General features: G+C 44.9%; 1 protein-coding gene and 1 long non-coding RNA gene across 3 annotated transcripts in view; one reads left to right on the top strand and one right to left on the bottom strand.

Moving 5' to 3' along the window:
* ANP32B (acidic nuclear phosphoprotein 32 family member B) overlaps nucleotides 1–4190 on the top strand; it is a 24336-nt gene extending 20146 nt beyond the window's left edge. The window contains exons 5-7 of one of the 2 annotated variants that reach the window (XM_040481790.1): nucleotides 1323–1447; nucleotides 2676–2745; nucleotides 3713–4190. In XM_040481790.1, coding sequence (XP_040337724.1) covers nucleotides 1323–1447; nucleotides 2676–2745; nucleotides 3713–3801 — 284 coding nt within the window. In that variant the 3' untranslated portion in view covers nucleotides 3802–4190. The remainder of the gene's footprint in view (nucleotides 1–1322; nucleotides 1448–2675; nucleotides 2746–3712) is intronic. The other variant, XM_040481791.1, reaches the window with a different exon arrangement.
* Nucleotides 2484–17773, bottom strand: LOC121034717 (uncharacterized). Its single transcript, XR_005792574.1, has 3 exons — nucleotides 17475–17773; nucleotides 15040–15158; nucleotides 2484–2774 (listed from the first exon to the last, which is right to left on the bottom strand). It is a non-coding gene; the product is annotated as an uncharacterized LOC121034717 (long non-coding RNA).
* Nucleotides 17774–17794: the final 21 nt, after the last annotated feature.

A 17794-nucleotide genomic window follows, 5' to 3' on the forward strand; every position in this document is an offset into this window, starting at 1 on the left:
AATAATCACAAGTGAGTAAAGCATGAGGTAAGGAGAAGCATCAGGTGCTTCTGTAAGAGCTTGTGAGCTGGGATTAGGAGGTCTGGTGAGTCTACCTTGGAGAAGTGTGATGTTTAGGGGTGCCTGGGTGGCTCAGTTGAGCGCCCAATCCCCTGCTTTTTTTTTTTTTTTTTTTTTTTCCTTTTTTTAAGTTTATTTTTTTGAGAGAGATAGCGAGCAAGGGAGGGGCAGAAAGAAAGAGGGAGACAGAGAATCCTAAGTAGGCTCTGTGCTGTCATCACAGAGCCTGATGCAGGACTCAAACTCAGGAACTATGAGATTGTATGACCCGAACTGAAACCAAGAGTCGGATGCTTAATCAGCTCAGCCTCTGAGGCTCCCCGAGCATCCAACTGTTGATTTCCGCTCAGATTGTGATCTCATGGTTTGTGTGTTCAAGCCCCGTATTGGGCTCTGTCCTCACTGCTCAGAGCCTGCTTTGGATCCTGTCTCCCCCTTTCTGGCCCTCTCCTGTCCATATGCTGTCTCTTCAAAAGAAATAAGCATTAAAAATCAATTAAGAAAAAAGTGATGTTTAACTGAGACCCAGGTGTTTGAATCAGTGTTAGCCAAGCAGAGAAGAAAGGGAAGAATATGCAGAGACTAGGAAGCAGGACAGCACAGCGAGCTTCAGGACCAGGAGAGGTAAGAACCGGTTGCCTAGAGGCCTGAGCCAAATGGAGTAGAGACGCAGAGGGTGCAGGTACCTCTCAGCCTGCCTCTTATTTCCTTCCTCTCACAGGGTTATTACTCTCTTAGATTCCTCATCTGGCAGCTGGCTTTATGGTGATGCCCTTCCCTCAGAGAAGGAGCTCATTATTTATTTATTTTGGGAGAGGGGGGTAACTTTTTACTATGGAAAATTTCAGACCTAGACAAAGATAGGAATAATAGTAAAGTGAACTTTCATGTTCCCATCATTCAGCTTCAACAATCACTGATTTGTGGCTGATCTTATTTTATACATACACATCCCTACCCACTTCCCCCTTCCTTATTTTGAAGCAAATCCCAGAGATAATATCATTTCATCACTGACTGTTGTAGCATACATCTAGTCCGCCAGGACTCCTGGTCTCCAGATGTAATGGCATCATGATGGACAAAGGGACTGAGTTGCAGCAGCCTGGGAGAAAGGGGGCGACCAAGGGGCATGGGTTTCCTGGACGTTGGTGTAGCACAGCATTTGTTCTGTGGCTCAACCTGAAGTGCCCCAGTACCTTAGCAGGTGTGCCTTATGGGCCATCAAGGGTGTTTAATGAATTCCTTTGGACTGTTTTCAGAAGGAGAAGATGAGGAGGACGAGGAGGATGAGGATGGTGAGGAGGAAGAGTTTGATGATGAAGACGATGAAGATGAAGACGAAGATGTAGAAGGGGAAGATGATGAAGACGAAGTCAGTGGGGAGGTTGGTGCAACTATGTTTGCTGCTCTGTTTCCTATTTGTAGTTAAAAATGTGGGTGATTTTATTTTGTATTGTTTTTAAGAAAAAGGAAAGAAAAAGGACTTCCAATGCAATTAGTAAACTTGTAAATAGACCATTAACAGTTTGATGGTTAATTCCTGTTCCCCCCTTTTAGTAAATACTAAGTGAAATGCTTGGCTCTGTGGATTTATCAGTCTTGACCCTTTAACTTATTGGGAGGAAGTAGTGAGTTGGGTGTTCAACATTCCATAGGATGAGAAAACTGGAAATGTTGAGAGCTGATGTATGGTCTGTCCCTTCTGTTGTGTTGAAGAAGGGACGGGAGGGTATGTTTACCAAGTCTGAACTTGTTCTTGTATGTTGAGCCTAATTCGGTAAATACGTTCTACGATTGCCGTTTTCAAGATTTGGGGATGTAAAGTTAAACAAGAATGTGGTCCTGCCTTGAAAGAGCAGGTAGTCTAGTTTATGGGACACCCAGTAATATAGTATCTTTGAGGAGCTGACTGCCAAGGAGGACAGGAGAAAGGATTGACCTAACTTTGACAGACCTCAGGGAGGTCGTGAAGATAGGCAAAGAAAATGAAATGTCATCAAAAAGCATGTTCTTTGTAGTACAAAAAAAGTAAGGCTGAGCATTTATGTAATCTCACAGGTATTTAATGAAATTAAGTTCCTAAAAGGTTTTTATAAGGATGGGAATACAGAGAGTTTTGTCTGAACCTGTTCTAAAATTAAAAATTTTTAGGGGCGCCTCTGTAGCTCAGTCGGTTAAGCATCCGACTTCAGCTCAGATCATGATCTCACAGTTCGTGGGTTTGAGCCCACAGCCTGCCTTGGATTCTGTGTCTCCCTCTCTCTGTACCCCTCCTCGTGCTGTCTCTCTGTTTCTTGGGGGGAAAAAATGAATAAACATTAAAAAAATAACAAAAAATTTTTAATCATTTCTTGAATTATCCATTATAAATAGTATATTAAATAAACATGTCTGGCAAATAAAATGCTTACTTCTGAAAAGCAGTTTTTAAAGAAAATTTTAATTCATTTATTCAGAAAAACGAACAGATCTCAGAACATTAAAGTAGATAAAGATAATATTAAAGTTTTCTCCTTGGTGAATTTTTACATTTATTGGCAAGTTATTTTTCTCTTTGTACATCTCAGCTTGGCAGATCAACCTAATAGTGGTTGCTATTTACTGTTCTTTAGGAAGAAGAATTTGGACACGATGGAGAAGTTGATGAAGATGAAGACGAGGAGGATGAAGATGAAGATGAAGGTGGGTCTGATGCACGCACGTTGGTCCTCCTAAGTTAAAAGTCATGGGGAAATGTCCATGAATTTAGAATTTTAAAACTACAGGGAACAAAATAAAATTCCCTTTGCCCTGGTGGTCTTCACAGGGGCTTATATAGCCCTGTCAGCGAGCCTGTGCTGGTACAGGCCTCCTGCTCTACGGTGATTAATAATGCCTGTCTGCAGGCAGGAGGCTGGCCTTCAGTCCCGCACTTTAAATGTGTTTTTAGACCCCATCATTTGGGTTACTGCCACACAGGAGATTTCTGGTTTTGGAATTCTCTCTTTTGACAAAAAGTCTTTCTAATTGGATCATAATTTTTGCAGAGTATATAAATAGTACCTTTCCAGTTTTATTACAGTTAATTCTTTTTCCCTACCACAGCCAAAACCAGTGAAACACCTGTTTATTACTCATTGAGAGTATAGATTCTCCTACCTGTATAGGTTTCAGTGTACCAGATTATTTGCTCTGCTTTCCATTGGTTCATACTTTCTCAACATCTGCTCTCTGTGCCAGGTACTGGACCAGATTTTACATTGAATACAAGAGTTGGGGTCCAGTGCCTGCCTTCAAGGAGCTTTCTGAAACATAATGCAAATTTAAGTAATTTTATTGACATAGCCATGAATTTTTACTAATTGGAAAGAACAGGATGATGTATAGGTGTTTTTGGCTCAAATACCTAAGAATTCTAAGAAATACGTTTTGAGTTAATATTAACTTGCTACAATTTGAGTCATCTTTTAGATGGCAGCTTAAAGTTGAGAAAACTGGGTTAACCTTGCTGTCATTTGAAATGCTGCTGTGCATTTTGTCCTTCTTAAAACCGACAACCTACCAATTTGATCAGTCTTAACATTTTTTTCATCTCCCAACCATCAGAAGTTCATTGTTGTTACCTCCATTAGCAGTAACTTAGACAAATGCCTTTCCCATTGTCTTAAAGTGAATTTTTGTTATTGTGCAGAGGAGGAAGAAAGTGGGAAAGGTGAAAAGAGGAAGAGAGAAACAGACGATGAAGGAGAAGATGATTAAGACCCCAAATAACTTGCAAAAAAAGAACTGTTCAGTATTTGTTGGACTGCTCATACGGATTTGGTAGCTGTTTAAAAAAAAAAAGGTAGCTGTGATACAAACCCCAGGATACCCACCCACCCAAAGAGCCAAAGAATAGTTCCTGTGACATTCCACCTTCCTCCATTTAGTCCCTCTTGGAAATTCACCACCAAGCTTGGGGACTTCACCCCAACAAAATTGTAAGCGTTTGTTAGGTTTTCGTGTAAGACTCTTGCTGTAGCGTGGATAGCTGTGATTGGTGAGTCAACCGTCTGTGGCTACCAGTTACACCGAGACTGTAACAGCATTTTTACTTTCTGTACAACAAAGAAGCTTTGTAAATAAAATCTTAACATTTTGGGTCTGTTTTTTCATGCTTTTCTTTTTAATGAGATTTTTTTTTACATTAGGACATTTTGTGTGTCAACTGCCAAAAAAGTATTTTTAAGAATTTAAGTGAAATAAACACGTTCCTCTTTGGTAAAGCCTAGTTGTATGCTTACATTTTTAAATTAGACTTTAATTGTAAGCTCATGTTAAAACACTACAGAACTGGTTTTTCTGGCATTTGTATGTATTAGGTGGTGGTTGAGAGGAAATGCACAAGTGTATAGGATCTTTGAACACTTAAATTTGATTCTCATTTCTCTACTGTGGGAGTAGACTATTACTTACTTGTTTATAAATTTTCATTTTTGAGAGAGAGAGCATACACAAGTGGGGGAGGGTAAGAGAGAGGGAGACAGAGAGAGGATCCTAAGCAGGCTCTGCACTGAGAGCAGAGAGCCGGACGCAGGGCTCAAACTCATGAACCATGAGGTTATGACCTTAGCCAAAGTCAGCCGCTTATCCAACTGAGCAACCCAGGCAGGTGCCCTGGGAGTAGACTGGTTTTTTTTTTTTTTTAATCGTTTGTTTATTTTTAAGAGAGAGAGCATGAGTGGGGGAGGGGCAGAAAGAGGGTGAGACACAGAATCCTAAGCAGGCTCCAGGCTCTGAGCTGTCAGCACAGAACCCAACATGGCACTCAAACCCACAAACCATGAGATCATGACCTGGGCTGAAATCAGACACTTAACCGATTGAGCCACCCAGGTACCCCTAGACTTTTTTAAAACAACATTTGAAATTCAGTGCTCTGGAGTCCCTGAAAGCCAATAAAAAATGTAAGGTTCAAGTAACAGGTGAGTTAAGAAAAAAAAAAAAAAAGTATAAAGGGAAAAGCCTTACTCAGGGTTCTGGGAGATCCTAATTCTAATTACTGCCTCTGCCAGTGGTTTTCTCTATAACCTTGTGTTGACCTCTGGATCACCTCCCAGTCTGTAAAATTGAGGGGGTGTGACCAAATGGCTTCTGAAGTCTCTTGTAGCACTGATGGTCTGTGACCCTCACTGACAGGAAGGTCTGAAGAAAAAAAATGGGCTTTGCATCAAGGCCAAAACATGTAGGGTTTGACTGACAAGTGAACAGAGTATGGTTTGTTATCAAGACAGGCGTGGTAAAGAGGAATGACATGTGAAAAGCCTTGCCAAGGAAGCGGGTAGGCACTGCCCAAGGTCAACTCAGCTTTTCCAGAAGATGGAAATTTTCTCTATTCTTAAAGATCCTAAAGGGATTTGGGGGAGGGGTAAGATGTTCGGCTGTCTGCGTGTTCAATGGCTCAACCATTTAATAGATACGTGACTTTGTTGTCAATGTTTTTTGTAGTAGAAGATTTGAGGATTCTTTTAGCAAATCTTAACACTATAAGCTACTGATATGAGTAGGGTTTTTATGCATAGAAGTAGTGTTAAAGATTGGAATCTGAGTGTGTAGAAAAAGTTACATAGTGTCAATGGTACTCCCAAATCGTGTACTTTAAAATTGAAGTCTCTAGGCTATAAAGTGGAGTTTGCTTCTTGCTAAGGAAATTCGAAAAAATTAAATTTTTATTTCTGGTTTAACAGGTACTACTATATATTCTTCAGCCTCAAGGCCTTTGCCATTTGGCAAATCTTCGAACATTATAAAGCAATTTCTTCCGTACCCAGGTTTTGCATATATTGCCAAATATCAAACAGTAACTTTGGATGATTGTTTTCCTGCCTCTTTAAGTTTACAGAATTTTTCCAGTATCTACTAAAGCACTTAGGCTGTGCCAGACACCCTAGCTGGACAAGTGGGAGAGGGCTGGGATGGAGACAAGCGAGCTGTTGGATATGCTCACAGTAACTAGTAGGGAAGAGAAGACAGATGCAGGAGTGATACTTAACTAGTACCTGCAGCTAGAGCTCCGGTAAGTGTGAGAGTAATACAGAGACTGGAAAGGTGGCATCCATCTAGAAGGATTGGGAATGTCTACTAGAAAAAATATTTCAGCTGTACATGCTGCCACTACAGGTTTACAAATAAAACGGTTTAGAAGAGGAATGGGGGAAGGAGGGAGGAGCATGATGAACAGGGGTCTGAGGTTGGTACCTGATTAAGTACCTTTAGATTCAAATGGGCAAGTTTGCCTAGAGGATGGGTAAGAACACAGGAATGGCAGGTGAGACTGCAGCACTAATTTGGGACTTCTAGGGGGCCTTTGAAGGTCATTCATTCTTGGGCATTCACTTTGTAAAATGTCAGTTTGACCTACTACATGTGGCCGATAAAGATGTCTGGGAAATTACCAAGCCAGGTTTTCATTTCTATCATTTTTTTTTTTTTTAAATAGGGTTCTCCAGAAGTCTGTGACATGCTGCCCTCTGGGAGGGCCTTGAGGCTCACCTGCTCTTGACTAAAGATTATTTTTAAATTGTTGACAAGCAAGCATTTTGGTGATGAGGCCACAGAGTGGACCCTATTTCTGGAGTTGTCTCCCATCTGAAGGAGACCCTCACTGAGCAGGTTTGCTTTCAGCTTTTGCAGTAAATGTGAGTTACCAACTGTCTAAGCTGGGTGGGAGCTGTGTTGGGCTGGATGGCTGGTCTCACCTTGCTTGTGCGGGGCGTAGGTGGAGTGGGTCTCTTCCTCACACCTGCCCTCCAGCCACAGCAGCTGCTCTCTCCCTGTGTAATATGTTGGAATGTCTTGATTGCATCTGAAACATTTGTAAATAAAAAGGAACCAATACTCACTGTGGAGACAAGGAAACTGAGGCACAGGCAAGTGAATCAAGGACTAGCCCAAGGTTTCCTGGTGAAGTGAAAGAACCTGGCCTAGAAGCCGCATGGCCCAGTTTTCAACTTGGTGCTCTTACCTTTAGTTTTCTCATTCTGCTCCAGGAATCCAAGCCCAAGAGTGCTGGCCACTTCTGACAGGAATGCAGAAGCATTGTGTAAGACGCTAGTCCCCACTCCTCACCAGCATGAGGACTCCTGACCAGTGCCCGCATGAGGGTAGTTAACGACAGTCCCATGGTTCCATTCTGGCATTCCTATTTGGGCTACACTACCCCCAGAGAAAGGTGAGACAGAACCATGAAGGTGGTTCTACCCTTAGGCCACGACCTTCCCTTTTCTCCAGCCCTGTCAAGTGGTGCTGACATCAATTTTAATGAGGCTGATGATACCGCTGTGCTGACAGTTTGAAAAGGGAGTCAAGTTACCAGCTGACTTAGACTTAAGCTTAGGTCGGCCAAACAGTTGCTCTGCAGGAAAACCACCAAGATTGCAGCAAGTGTAGAAATTCTTCCTAGAGCCAATTAGGTCAGCCTCATAATCTCTGACCAAGTATCTTATAACTTGTCCCAGAGGCATTGGAAGGGCATATAGAGAAAGAAAATTACCCTTGGAGCTATTCTGTCTGATGAAAGGGACTTTGCTCCAGGGCAGGAGGGGTTTGTGAGGAGATGGGTATCCATTAAGGCACTGCCCCACCTCAACCCTAGAGAAGCAGGAGTGGTACTTGGTGAGGAAGGTTTCAGAATCCAGAGACCCTGTTTTAGCCCCAGCCTGGCCACTGGCTGGTATTTGGCCCCCTCCCCACAGCACTTCTTTCTGTGAGTCTCCAGTTCCTCAGCTGAAATTACAGGGCCTGAACTAAAATGAGCTTAACAGCTCTCTTCCAGCTGTACAGATCTGAATGGGGTACAATCCCAAGTTCTCTTCAGCAACAGGAATCCTTCAGTTACTCCTGCTTTACTCCGTTATCCCAGAGCCCTTCCAAGGAGTAGGTAAGGATTTGAACTGATAGAAAATGTCAGCTTTGTTTTCGGCTGATGGAGTAAAAGGGATAGACCGGTAGCTGGAGACCAGTGAGGAGGCCAGATGTGGGCTGCACCTCTAGGACTGATGAGTGAGATGTCTTCCAAAAACTGCAATAGAAATACTAGCGGGACACCTGGGTGGCTCAGTTGGTTAAGCGTCCCACTTCGGCTCAGGTCATGATCTCAGTTTGAGCCCTGCATTGGGCTCTGCTGTCAGCACGGGGCCTGCTCCAGATCCTGAGTCTCCCCTACCTCTCCCTATCCCTACCCCCACTTGTTCTCTCTCTCTTTATCTCTCTCACTCTCTCCCTTCCTCTCCCTCTCTCTCAAAATAAATAAACTTAAAAAAAAAAAAAAAAAAAGAGAGAAAGAAAAATCCTGGTAAATCTGCCTTGACCAGTCCGACTACTCAGTGTTCTGGAAGTAACATTGCAGACTCATCAGCATGAGCAGGATGTATATCTGCCACTAGAGGGCACTAATGCTTCCAGTCAAGAAGCAGATGGCCATTTATTGAGAAAGGATTCTTTTTTTTAATCCTCAAACCCTGTGAAATAATAAACTGTAATCCGCATTTTACAGATGTGGAAACTGAAGTAGCAGGAGGTGAAGTGCACTGGGGCACCTGGGTGGCCCAGTCCTCAAGGGTCTGACCCTTGATTTCGGCTCAGGTCATGATCTCAGGGTTTGGGATTGAGCCCTGTGTCAGGCTCCACACTGGGCATGAAGCCTACTTAAGGTTCTTTCCCTCTGCCCGTCTCCCCTGCTCCCATTTGCTCTCTCAAAACACACACACACACACACACACACACACACACACACACACACACCAGAAGAGATGAAGTTCCTTAGCCAGAGTCATATAGCCAGTAAATAGCTAGCCTGGCTGGGATCCTAATCCAGCTATGCCCAAATCCAAAGCTTCTCCTCTCTATGAATGTGCCTCTTTAGGGCTCTCTGGCTCCAGACTCTGTTCTGGTAAGTGGGCATATTTCTTCCTCCTCACTCTGGGACAAAGTAGAGGCTGGCTAACCACACCCTGTTGGTTCCAGAGGTTCAGGACCGAGTGTAAGGTTTTCAGAGCTGGAGACGTAAAATGCTTGGGGGGGGGGGGGGCAGGCAAACTGAGCATTCTGCAAATACAGTCCCCATTTTTAACCATTTTGTGTTGTGGAAGGCAGTCCTGTCATATACCACTTTGGTGAACTTGCTAAAGACCCTTTGCAATCTTGGAATTCTGTTCTCCCATTTGTAAATTGGGAGTGCTTTGCTGTTCTCTCTGCTGAGTGAAAGTGCTCGATGCCCATGAGGGGTAACTTCTTCAGAAGACCTGGGAACAGCCTATGCCATTGGCCTCTGTTAGTGGTCGACTAAGCTAAGCGTGCATGTGACCAGCTGTGCACCTACGAGCTGCTGTAGCAGTTGAATGAGAAGCGGGCAGCTTAGCAGGGGGGTAGCCTGGCACTGAGGGATTCTGGGAGTGGATGGCAGGACCCTGGGGAAACTTGAGAAGTCCATAGGACCCCAGCCAGCTCCTGGGTTGGGAACTCCTGTCCAGCTCTTGGCTTTGTGCATTCCAGGGACCAGGTCATCTTCCACCTTGTCTCTGATTGGCCTTTAGGTTCCTCTCTTGCTGGGGCATCAGACCATTGTTTCCCTGCTTCCGGAGCCACCCAGTGCCCCCCAGGACTACCTGTCTAAATCCTACCAACAATCACCCTGCCACCCTGACCGGCTCCAGTCTGACCGGTCCTGAGCCCCACTTCTGACAAAAGAAATGCTGGCCCCGGTGTGTTCATGGCACACTACAATTTGTATGGCTCTTGCATGCCCATTATCTTACTCAAGGAGGTAGCGTGAGGATTCTGACCCCATCTTTCAGATGAGGGAATTGAGGCTCAGAGTGACTGTTGTAAGACCCCAGAGTGCAGAGCAAGACCGGCTTCTCTTCCCACTTTGTGCTCTTCCGGAGAATAGCGGGCTGGTGTGAGAGAGCTGATGGGGGCTACTGGACCAGGTCCACTGGACTTGGGAGAAGCTCATGTGGGTGGTAACTTTTGAAATCCAGAGCTCTCAGTGATGCAGGTGCTTCAGTAGGTGGCAGATAGAGGGAAAAAGAAGAAATGAAGCTGAGGAAATCCATGTTCCCACGTCATGGGCCACTTGAGACCAATCTTTCAGTGTCCCGCCCTGGACCTGTCATCCCTACGCTGCTCACCCCAGAGACACACACAAAACCTCCCCACCTTTCCAGCCTCACTCCCTGCCCCTCAGTCCCCACAAGTCCTTCCTGGCCCAGCCATCTGCATGTTCCTGCATGGGACTTGTTCATTCTTCCTCCACCTGCATGAGCAAAACCCACCCCATCTTCAAGAACCTCCACAAAGGTGTTAGCCTCCCCAGTGGCCTGCAGCCAGGGTTTCTTCCCTGGGGTCCTCATTTGATGGCCGTGGTGACTTGCTCTCACCATCCTGGCACTGGCTTCTCTGCTCCCTGTCTCCTTCCCTGCAGATAGTGGGTGCTTTGGCTACATGTGCACTAGCCATTGCTGTGCCTCACGCTGGCACTCCATGCACATTTCCTCAATGACCCAGTGTATTAGTGTCCTGGGGCCTCCATAATAAAATACCACAAACTAGGTGGCTTGAACAACAGAAATGTGTCATCTCACGGTTCTGGAGGCTAGAAATCCAAAATCAAGGTGTCAGCAGGGTTGATTCCTCTGACGGCAATGGGGAAAGGATTTGGTCCATGCCTCTCTCCTTGGCTTATAGACATCATCTCCTCCCTGTGCCTCTTTCCATGGAGTTCTCTTTCTGTACATGTTGGTGTGAAAATTCTCCTTTTTTATAAGGACACTAGTCACCTTGGATTAGGGCCCATCCTAATGACTTCATCTTAACTACTTGCATTTGCAAAGATGATATTTCCAAACAAGGTCACATTCTGAGGTGCTAGATGTTAGGACTTCAACAGATGCATTTGTGGAGGACACAATTCAATTCATAACACCAAATGAGTGAATTGTGAAAACCTCTGGGCAGAGAATGGCTGTCAGATGCTTAGTTCCCCCTCCCCCACCATCTCCCTTTGGGTGTTTGGATATACAAGCAATGTGATTAAAAGGAGGGCCTGAGAACTCTGGTTTTGAGAGCACAGTCAAACCCTGATTTGCCTCCCATCAATTTTGTGATCTTGTGTGACACTTATTTCAAACCACATTTCTCTTCCATATTAATTCACATTATTCAAACCATATTTCTCTTAAACCGTATTAATTCACATTAATTATCTTACCCTCCTTTAAACCCAACCAGAAAAATGAGTATATTTTGAGGAACAGAGGGCCAAAGTGGCAGCAGATAATACAGATCAGTACAAGGAAGTCTTGTATTGACCCCCAAATCAGGGCCCACCAATCTGGAACTAACAAAGTTCTATCTCCAGACACCTATGGGAACCTAAAATGCCAAGAAATCCAAGCTCCCTAAAGTAGAAGAAACGAGATCTCTTCTACTTGAATCCCTCTGCTAATGCTGGAGCCCCCGCCTTGTAACATGCCTGACTTTAGTTGGATGCCTTGGTGATGGGGAGCTCACTCCTTATAAGCCAATATATTCCATCTTAGAAAAACAAAGTTCTTTATCTCTAGAATAATAAGGCATCTTTATCTTTTATTATTATTTAGTTAGGTAAGCAGACTTTGTAAAAAACTCCTAAGATTTAAAAAAAATTTTTTTTAATTTTTTGAGAGAGAGACAGAGCATGAGCGGGGAAGGAGGAGAGGGAGACACAGAATCTGAAGCAGGCTGTAGGCTCTGAGCTGTCAGCACAGAGCCCGATGTGGGGCTCAAACTCATGAACTGTGAGATCATGACCTGAGCCGAAGCTGGACGCTTAACCGATTGAGCCATCCAGGTGCCTCTATACAAAACTCTTGTTTTTCCACACCTCTAACATTCTTGCCCCCCCCCCCCCCCCCCCCCCCCCCCCCAACTAATCCAGCTTTTTCAGTGGAGTCCTGTAAATATTTGATGATATCCATCATGCCCCTGCAACATCCAACCTCTTTTCCCCAAAATTTATCTCATTTGAATGTTCTTGCAAGTTTCAACTAATGAATACCCCATGACGAGATCCCAGTGTCAGGTTCATCCATGTTATAGCATGCATTAGTAGTTCATTCCTTTCTTTTCCCATAATATTCTATTGTATGGCTATATTACATTTTATTTATATTTGTGTAGACATGTTTTCATTTTCTTGGGTATATGTGAGGAGTGGAATTGCTGGGGCATATGTTTACTCTGTGTTTAACCTTCTGAAGAACTGCCAACTGTTTTCCAAAGCAACTGCACCATTTTACATTCCCAGCAGCAGTGTCTAAGGGTGCCTATGTCTCCATGTCCTTGTAATGATCTGTCTTTCTGATTCTAGACATCCTCATGAGTGTGAGTTGGAATCTCATTGTGGTTTTGTGGCTAATGATGTTGAGCATCTTTTCATGTGCTTATTTGCTGGAATAGTATCTTTTTTTTTTTAATTTTTTAATGTTTATTTTTGAGAGAGAGAGACAGCATGAGTGGGGGAAGAGCAGAGAGAGAGGGAGACACAGAATCCAAAGCAGGCTCCAGGCTCTGAACTGTCAGCACAGAGCCTGACACGGGGCTCGAACCCACGAACTGTAGATCATGACCTTAGCTGAAGTCAGATGCTTAACAGACTGAGCCACCCGGGTGCCCCTGGAATAGTATCTTTTTTTAAAAAATGTTTATTTGGGAGGGGGGAGAAGGGCAAAGAGAGAGAATTCTAGGTAGGCCCCACGCTGTTAGCACAAAGCCCAATGCAGGACTCAATTCCACAACTGTGAGATCATGACTTGAGCTGAAATCAGGAGTCAGCTGCTTAACCGACTAAACCACCCAGGCTCTCTAATATATATATATATTTTTTTGTAGTTTATTTATTTTGAGAGAGAGAGCAGGGGAGGAGCAGAGAGAGACAGGGAGGGAAAGAATCCCAAGCAGGCTCTGCGATGTCAGTGCAGAGCCCTATGAGGGGCTTGATCTCACAAACTGTGAGATCATGACCTGAGCTGAAACCAAGAGTATGATGCTTAACCATCTGAGCTTCCCAGACACCCCTGGGATAGTATCTTTTAGCATGTGTCTGGATCAATCTGGTTGTCCTCAGGTTGACAGTATCCATGGTTGAGACAGGGTTGCTATGGGGCATTCTGAGCTACTGGGCTGTTTTTAGAAATGGCTGTGAGCTGAGCAGACAACCAGGGAGAAGACTCTGTCTGGGCTGGTGATGAATGTCTGGGAGTTGCCCATGAGGACACATGAGATCTTAAAACCCAGTGAAGAGATAAGATTGCCAACATCTCTAAGTGTGAGGGGAGAAGAATTAAAGTTCTTAAAGCTTTGGGGACTCTTGGAAGTTAAAGGTGAGAAGAGCAAGTAGAGACACATCATAGAGATCCACTATCCTAATTTGGGAGATAAGGCTGCTGACTGTCCGGATGAGGTCTGAGGGTAGGGAAGGTCCCAGGAGGCCACAGGCAGTGGAAACAGACCAGGGAATCAGAGTTCAGGAATGAGACCACTATCTGGGTGGACAGGTCTGGGTTGTTAGGGGTCTCACACATTTCTTCTGCTGCAATCCTCACTCCTGCCCTCTGGTGGGGTTTGCCTGCCTGTGGCAGGAAGTTGAAAAGTTCTTCCTCTGGAAGGGGCAGAGCTGAGAGTGGAACCCAGGCCTGACTTATTCCAAACCCTGTTTGGAATGTCCTGCTTTTTCCAGGACAATGTTCTGTCTCAGTCTCATGTGGTGACCCTACACAGGAAGAGATTTTTATCATTTGGAAGGAATTTGGGATGGGGGTTTTCACCTTAAATGTCAACTCTTCAGAAAGACTCTTCCTGGGTGTGCCTTGGTGGCTCATTTGGTTGAGCGTCCCCATCTTGATTTAGGCTTGGGTCATGATCTCACAGTCATGGGATCGGGCTCCGTGTGGAGTATGGAGCCTTCTTGAGATTCTCTCTCTCCCTCTCTCTCTGTCCCTCCCTCCTCCACTTTGCACTCTCTCTCTCTCTCTCTCTCTCTCTCTCAAAAAAAAAAAAAAAAGACTCTTTATGACTCCCCATGCCAAGAAGCCCCTCCCCTTGTTAGTCTTACCAGCACTCAACTTGTTTTTTTCATTGCCCTTATTATTATAATTCATGATTTTATATTGTTAAATAAAGAAAACCATAGGCCCCACATGGTGTCACATAGACCAAGTTCCCAAACCAGGGCTTAGTACCCAATCTAATTGCAGTTTCAAACCCTCCCCCACCCCCCACTGAAATATGGTCTTAACAGGTCAGGAAATTTTTCTTTCCATGAGAGGCAATGAAATCTGCCACCTGGGTTCTCTCCATCCCCCAAAGAAAGATGAGGTGATCTGCACGATAAGATACCTTGTTTTTCCCTAGCAAGCAGACTTCTCTGGAGCAATCCTTTTCTTTCATGAGTACCTTTCTTGCCCCACTCTGTCTAGAAAAACCTTTCATTTTGTACAATTCCTCTACTTGCTAGAGGGAGTGCTGCCCAATTCATGAACTGTTTCATAAACCCCGGTAGATCTTCAAATTTACTTTTTAAAGATATTTATTGTAAACTACAAGTTGCAAGAAAACTCTTTGTTCCCCATTTTATTCCTGGTGCCTGGCGAGGTGCCTGACATACTAGGCACTCAGAAATTATTTGTTGAATGGGGGGTGAAGTCGCATTTGGAAAACGGAGGCAGGTAAGATGTGTATACACAGGTCAAAATTCTCTGAGGGAGTCAGTATGAGCTGACTTCTACCTTCCATACCCCCCAGGGTGTGATGGTGGGCTTATTTTCTCAGGGACAGTAGAAAAATGATGTTTATGTCACAGGGATGGGGACCAAGGTTGAGGAAGCAGGAAGTAGGTGTGGGTGGGAGTGTGACTAGCAAGGGTGCCTGTAAATGGAACAACTGAGAAACTTGAGAGTATCAGACACTTTGGCCACTTACCACCAGGTCCTTGGCGGCTGGGGTTGGGAAACTTGGGTGGATCAACAATTCACTTCTTCCTCAGAGGAACTTTCCAGAAGGCTGACTTCAGGAGCAACCCAGGGAACAGTCATGTTTGCCTAAGATTGAATGTGGCCCGAGGAATAAATATATGAAGTCAGCTATGCCTCCGTATTCATGCCATCTTTCCTTTTCTGCACCTGGGCACTGAGAAAATATTTATTGGCACCTATTAAGTGCTAAGAAATTGTGTGCTTGGTGCTAGGGATATAGTCAGAAACAGTCCAGGTCTGCTCTCAAGGAGCTCCTGGCCCTGCAGGACACTTATAGTTCAAGGAAGGATCTAAGCAACATATGGGCAGAGGTATGGACTATCTTGTTCACCATGGTATCCCTAGGCTATTCGTGCTGAGCAGGTGCTCCAAATGGTTCCCAACCCAAAGAAGTTCACAATCTAAAGAGAAGACAGATGAGACGAGGCGCAGTTACCATAAGAGATAATAAGTGGGCAAATAAGAGTCTTTTGGGAGCCCAGAGAAGATTATTGGGGAGACCCAAGAAGAATCTGAGAGGAAGTGACTTCTATATTAATGGACCAGAAGGTGGTCAGTCATGGCTCAGTACATGGAGGTGGAGGAGTGGGAAGCCTACAGGCTCAGAAAACAGCCTATGCCAAGGCCTGGAGGTAAGAAAACATGATGCTTTAGGGGAACCCAAAATAGTTCAGTGTAGCTAGAGCACAGAATGGCAAATGATTAGGTAGTATTACCACGTGGTAGGATGCTTTATAGGGGCCAACTTAAGAAGGGGCTTAGCATAGTAGGGCTGACCCCTGGAGCCTCAGACCAGGGGTCTCAGGTCTGGGAACTGGGTCTCCCTCCTTTACCTTGATCCCCATGACCCAGCACTCTGGGTTACCCCAGTTTCTGCAAAGCTAAGTTCTTCCTTGCCCTCTCTTGCCAATAACAGGAAAAAAAAATCCCTCATTGGTTTTAATTTGTTTTTAAGACCTTCCCACATGCTCTCACCCATTTCTATATATTGAACATTGATTCATTACCCAAGCAGAAAACGCCTCAGAAAGCTCTGGAAACTGGCTTTTTAAAAAGGGAGAATGAAATAAAAAATTTGTCTTTTTCTCCTTACTCTAGTAAGTTATATAGCACTACTTTAATTTACTGAAGGCTTTTATGTCATCACAAATGACATCAGCCTAATTTGCTTTTGTGGCGTGGTTGTATTTTTAAATGTGGTTTCACCTTTTTTCCCTTTAATTTTCACTTATTCACAAAGTATTCAAAACCATAATGGTTTTCTTTAGCACGAAGTTCCTGAGTTACTTTAGCGCTGCGTTTAATTTTCTCTGTAGTCAGGGTCTGTTGCTCAGCCTCACCCAGAGGTTGACTGTCAGTTAAACTTGACAGAACACATGTGCCATCCGGTCTAGCACACCCACATATCACGGATGAGTGAACCCCTCTTTCCTTTGGTTGCTTCCTCCTGGCCTCCAAAGGTGCACTTCTTCAAAACCCTTCAACTCTGGGACCCTGTTTAGCCCAGGGTCTATTTGCCATCTACTTTAACAACCAATGTGACTCAGAAAATGTCTATTTTTGTCCTGTCTGCTTCCTCACCTCCCTTGGCAAACAAATCTGCTATCTCCAGCAGATCCCCAAGTCTCCTGGTCTCTTCTTCCTTATTCTCCTGGACTGCACTGGGCCTTTGACCCTGTGGGTCTCCCCACCTCAGGACCACCCTAGTTCTATCACCTGTTTCTAGTCTCTTTTCTCCATTCCTGCCTTCCCATCTGCCCAGGCTCATTCCTCTGTACGCTCTCTCCGCCAGCAGTCTAACTACCCTTGGTCTTGGTCTTGCTCTGAATGGCTCAGGTTTATCTCTGGCCCAGACCGCTACTCTGAGCCTCAGCCCTGCCTTTCCTCCTACCTGGTAAGCAGTTTCACCTGCATATTTATACTAACATGTCTTCTCGCCTTCCACCTGGAGGTGCCACCTCCTTACCTTTCTCTTAGTGTTACTTTGCTCATCAGTTCTGGTAAGTCAAGCTGGAAATCAGTGTTTTTTTTCTTTTCTCCAAACTGCCTCTTATTTCTGAACTTTGTCTGCAACTTAACAACATACTGCAACAGCCCTAGACTGAGAGGCAGTCCAGGGTCCTGGTCCCAGCTCTGCTCAGGCTTTCCGGGTGGCTTTGGGCAAGTCAGTGGAACTTTTTGAACCTGTTGCCTCTCATATAACAGGAATGGAGACCACTTACTGAAACCTTACTACAGGCCATGTACCGTGACCAGGGCTTTCTATACATCATCTCACGAATCTATATCATTTTCCCATTTCATGGAAAAAAGAAAACGTTCAGAGAGACTATTCACGATCAAGAGCCGGTTAGTGGGAGGGGCTGTGCTCAAACCACCCACCTCAGTAAGTCCACCTCCAGAATCTGTTTTTTCCATTACACCGCAGGGCTCACTCTCCCCACGCCCAAGGCAGCCGTCACCTCCCCAACCCCTCTTCGGGAATATTTGCTAACGGGTGCACGCAGGGACGCTGCAACCAGGAGTGGGGGCCCTGGTTTCCTTGCCGTGAGCCTAGAGCCCAGATCTCGCGAACAGAGCCTGCTGGGTTTTCCCTTCCCACCGCAACGCCTATCTTACGGGTGGCTCCGCCCCCTGCCTCGATTGGCTGGCGGGATCGAGGTGGGGCCCGCGGATTGGCTGCGTGGCGGCGGGCTGACGTG

The sequence above is a fragment of the Herpailurus yagouaroundi genome, unplaced genomic scaffold, assembly GCF_014898765.1.
Source record: "Herpailurus yagouaroundi ecotype Mexico unplaced genomic scaffold, PumYag 160, whole genome shotgun sequence".
NCBI classification, from domain to species: Eukaryota; Metazoa; Chordata; class Mammalia; order Carnivora; family Felidae; genus Herpailurus; species Herpailurus yagouaroundi.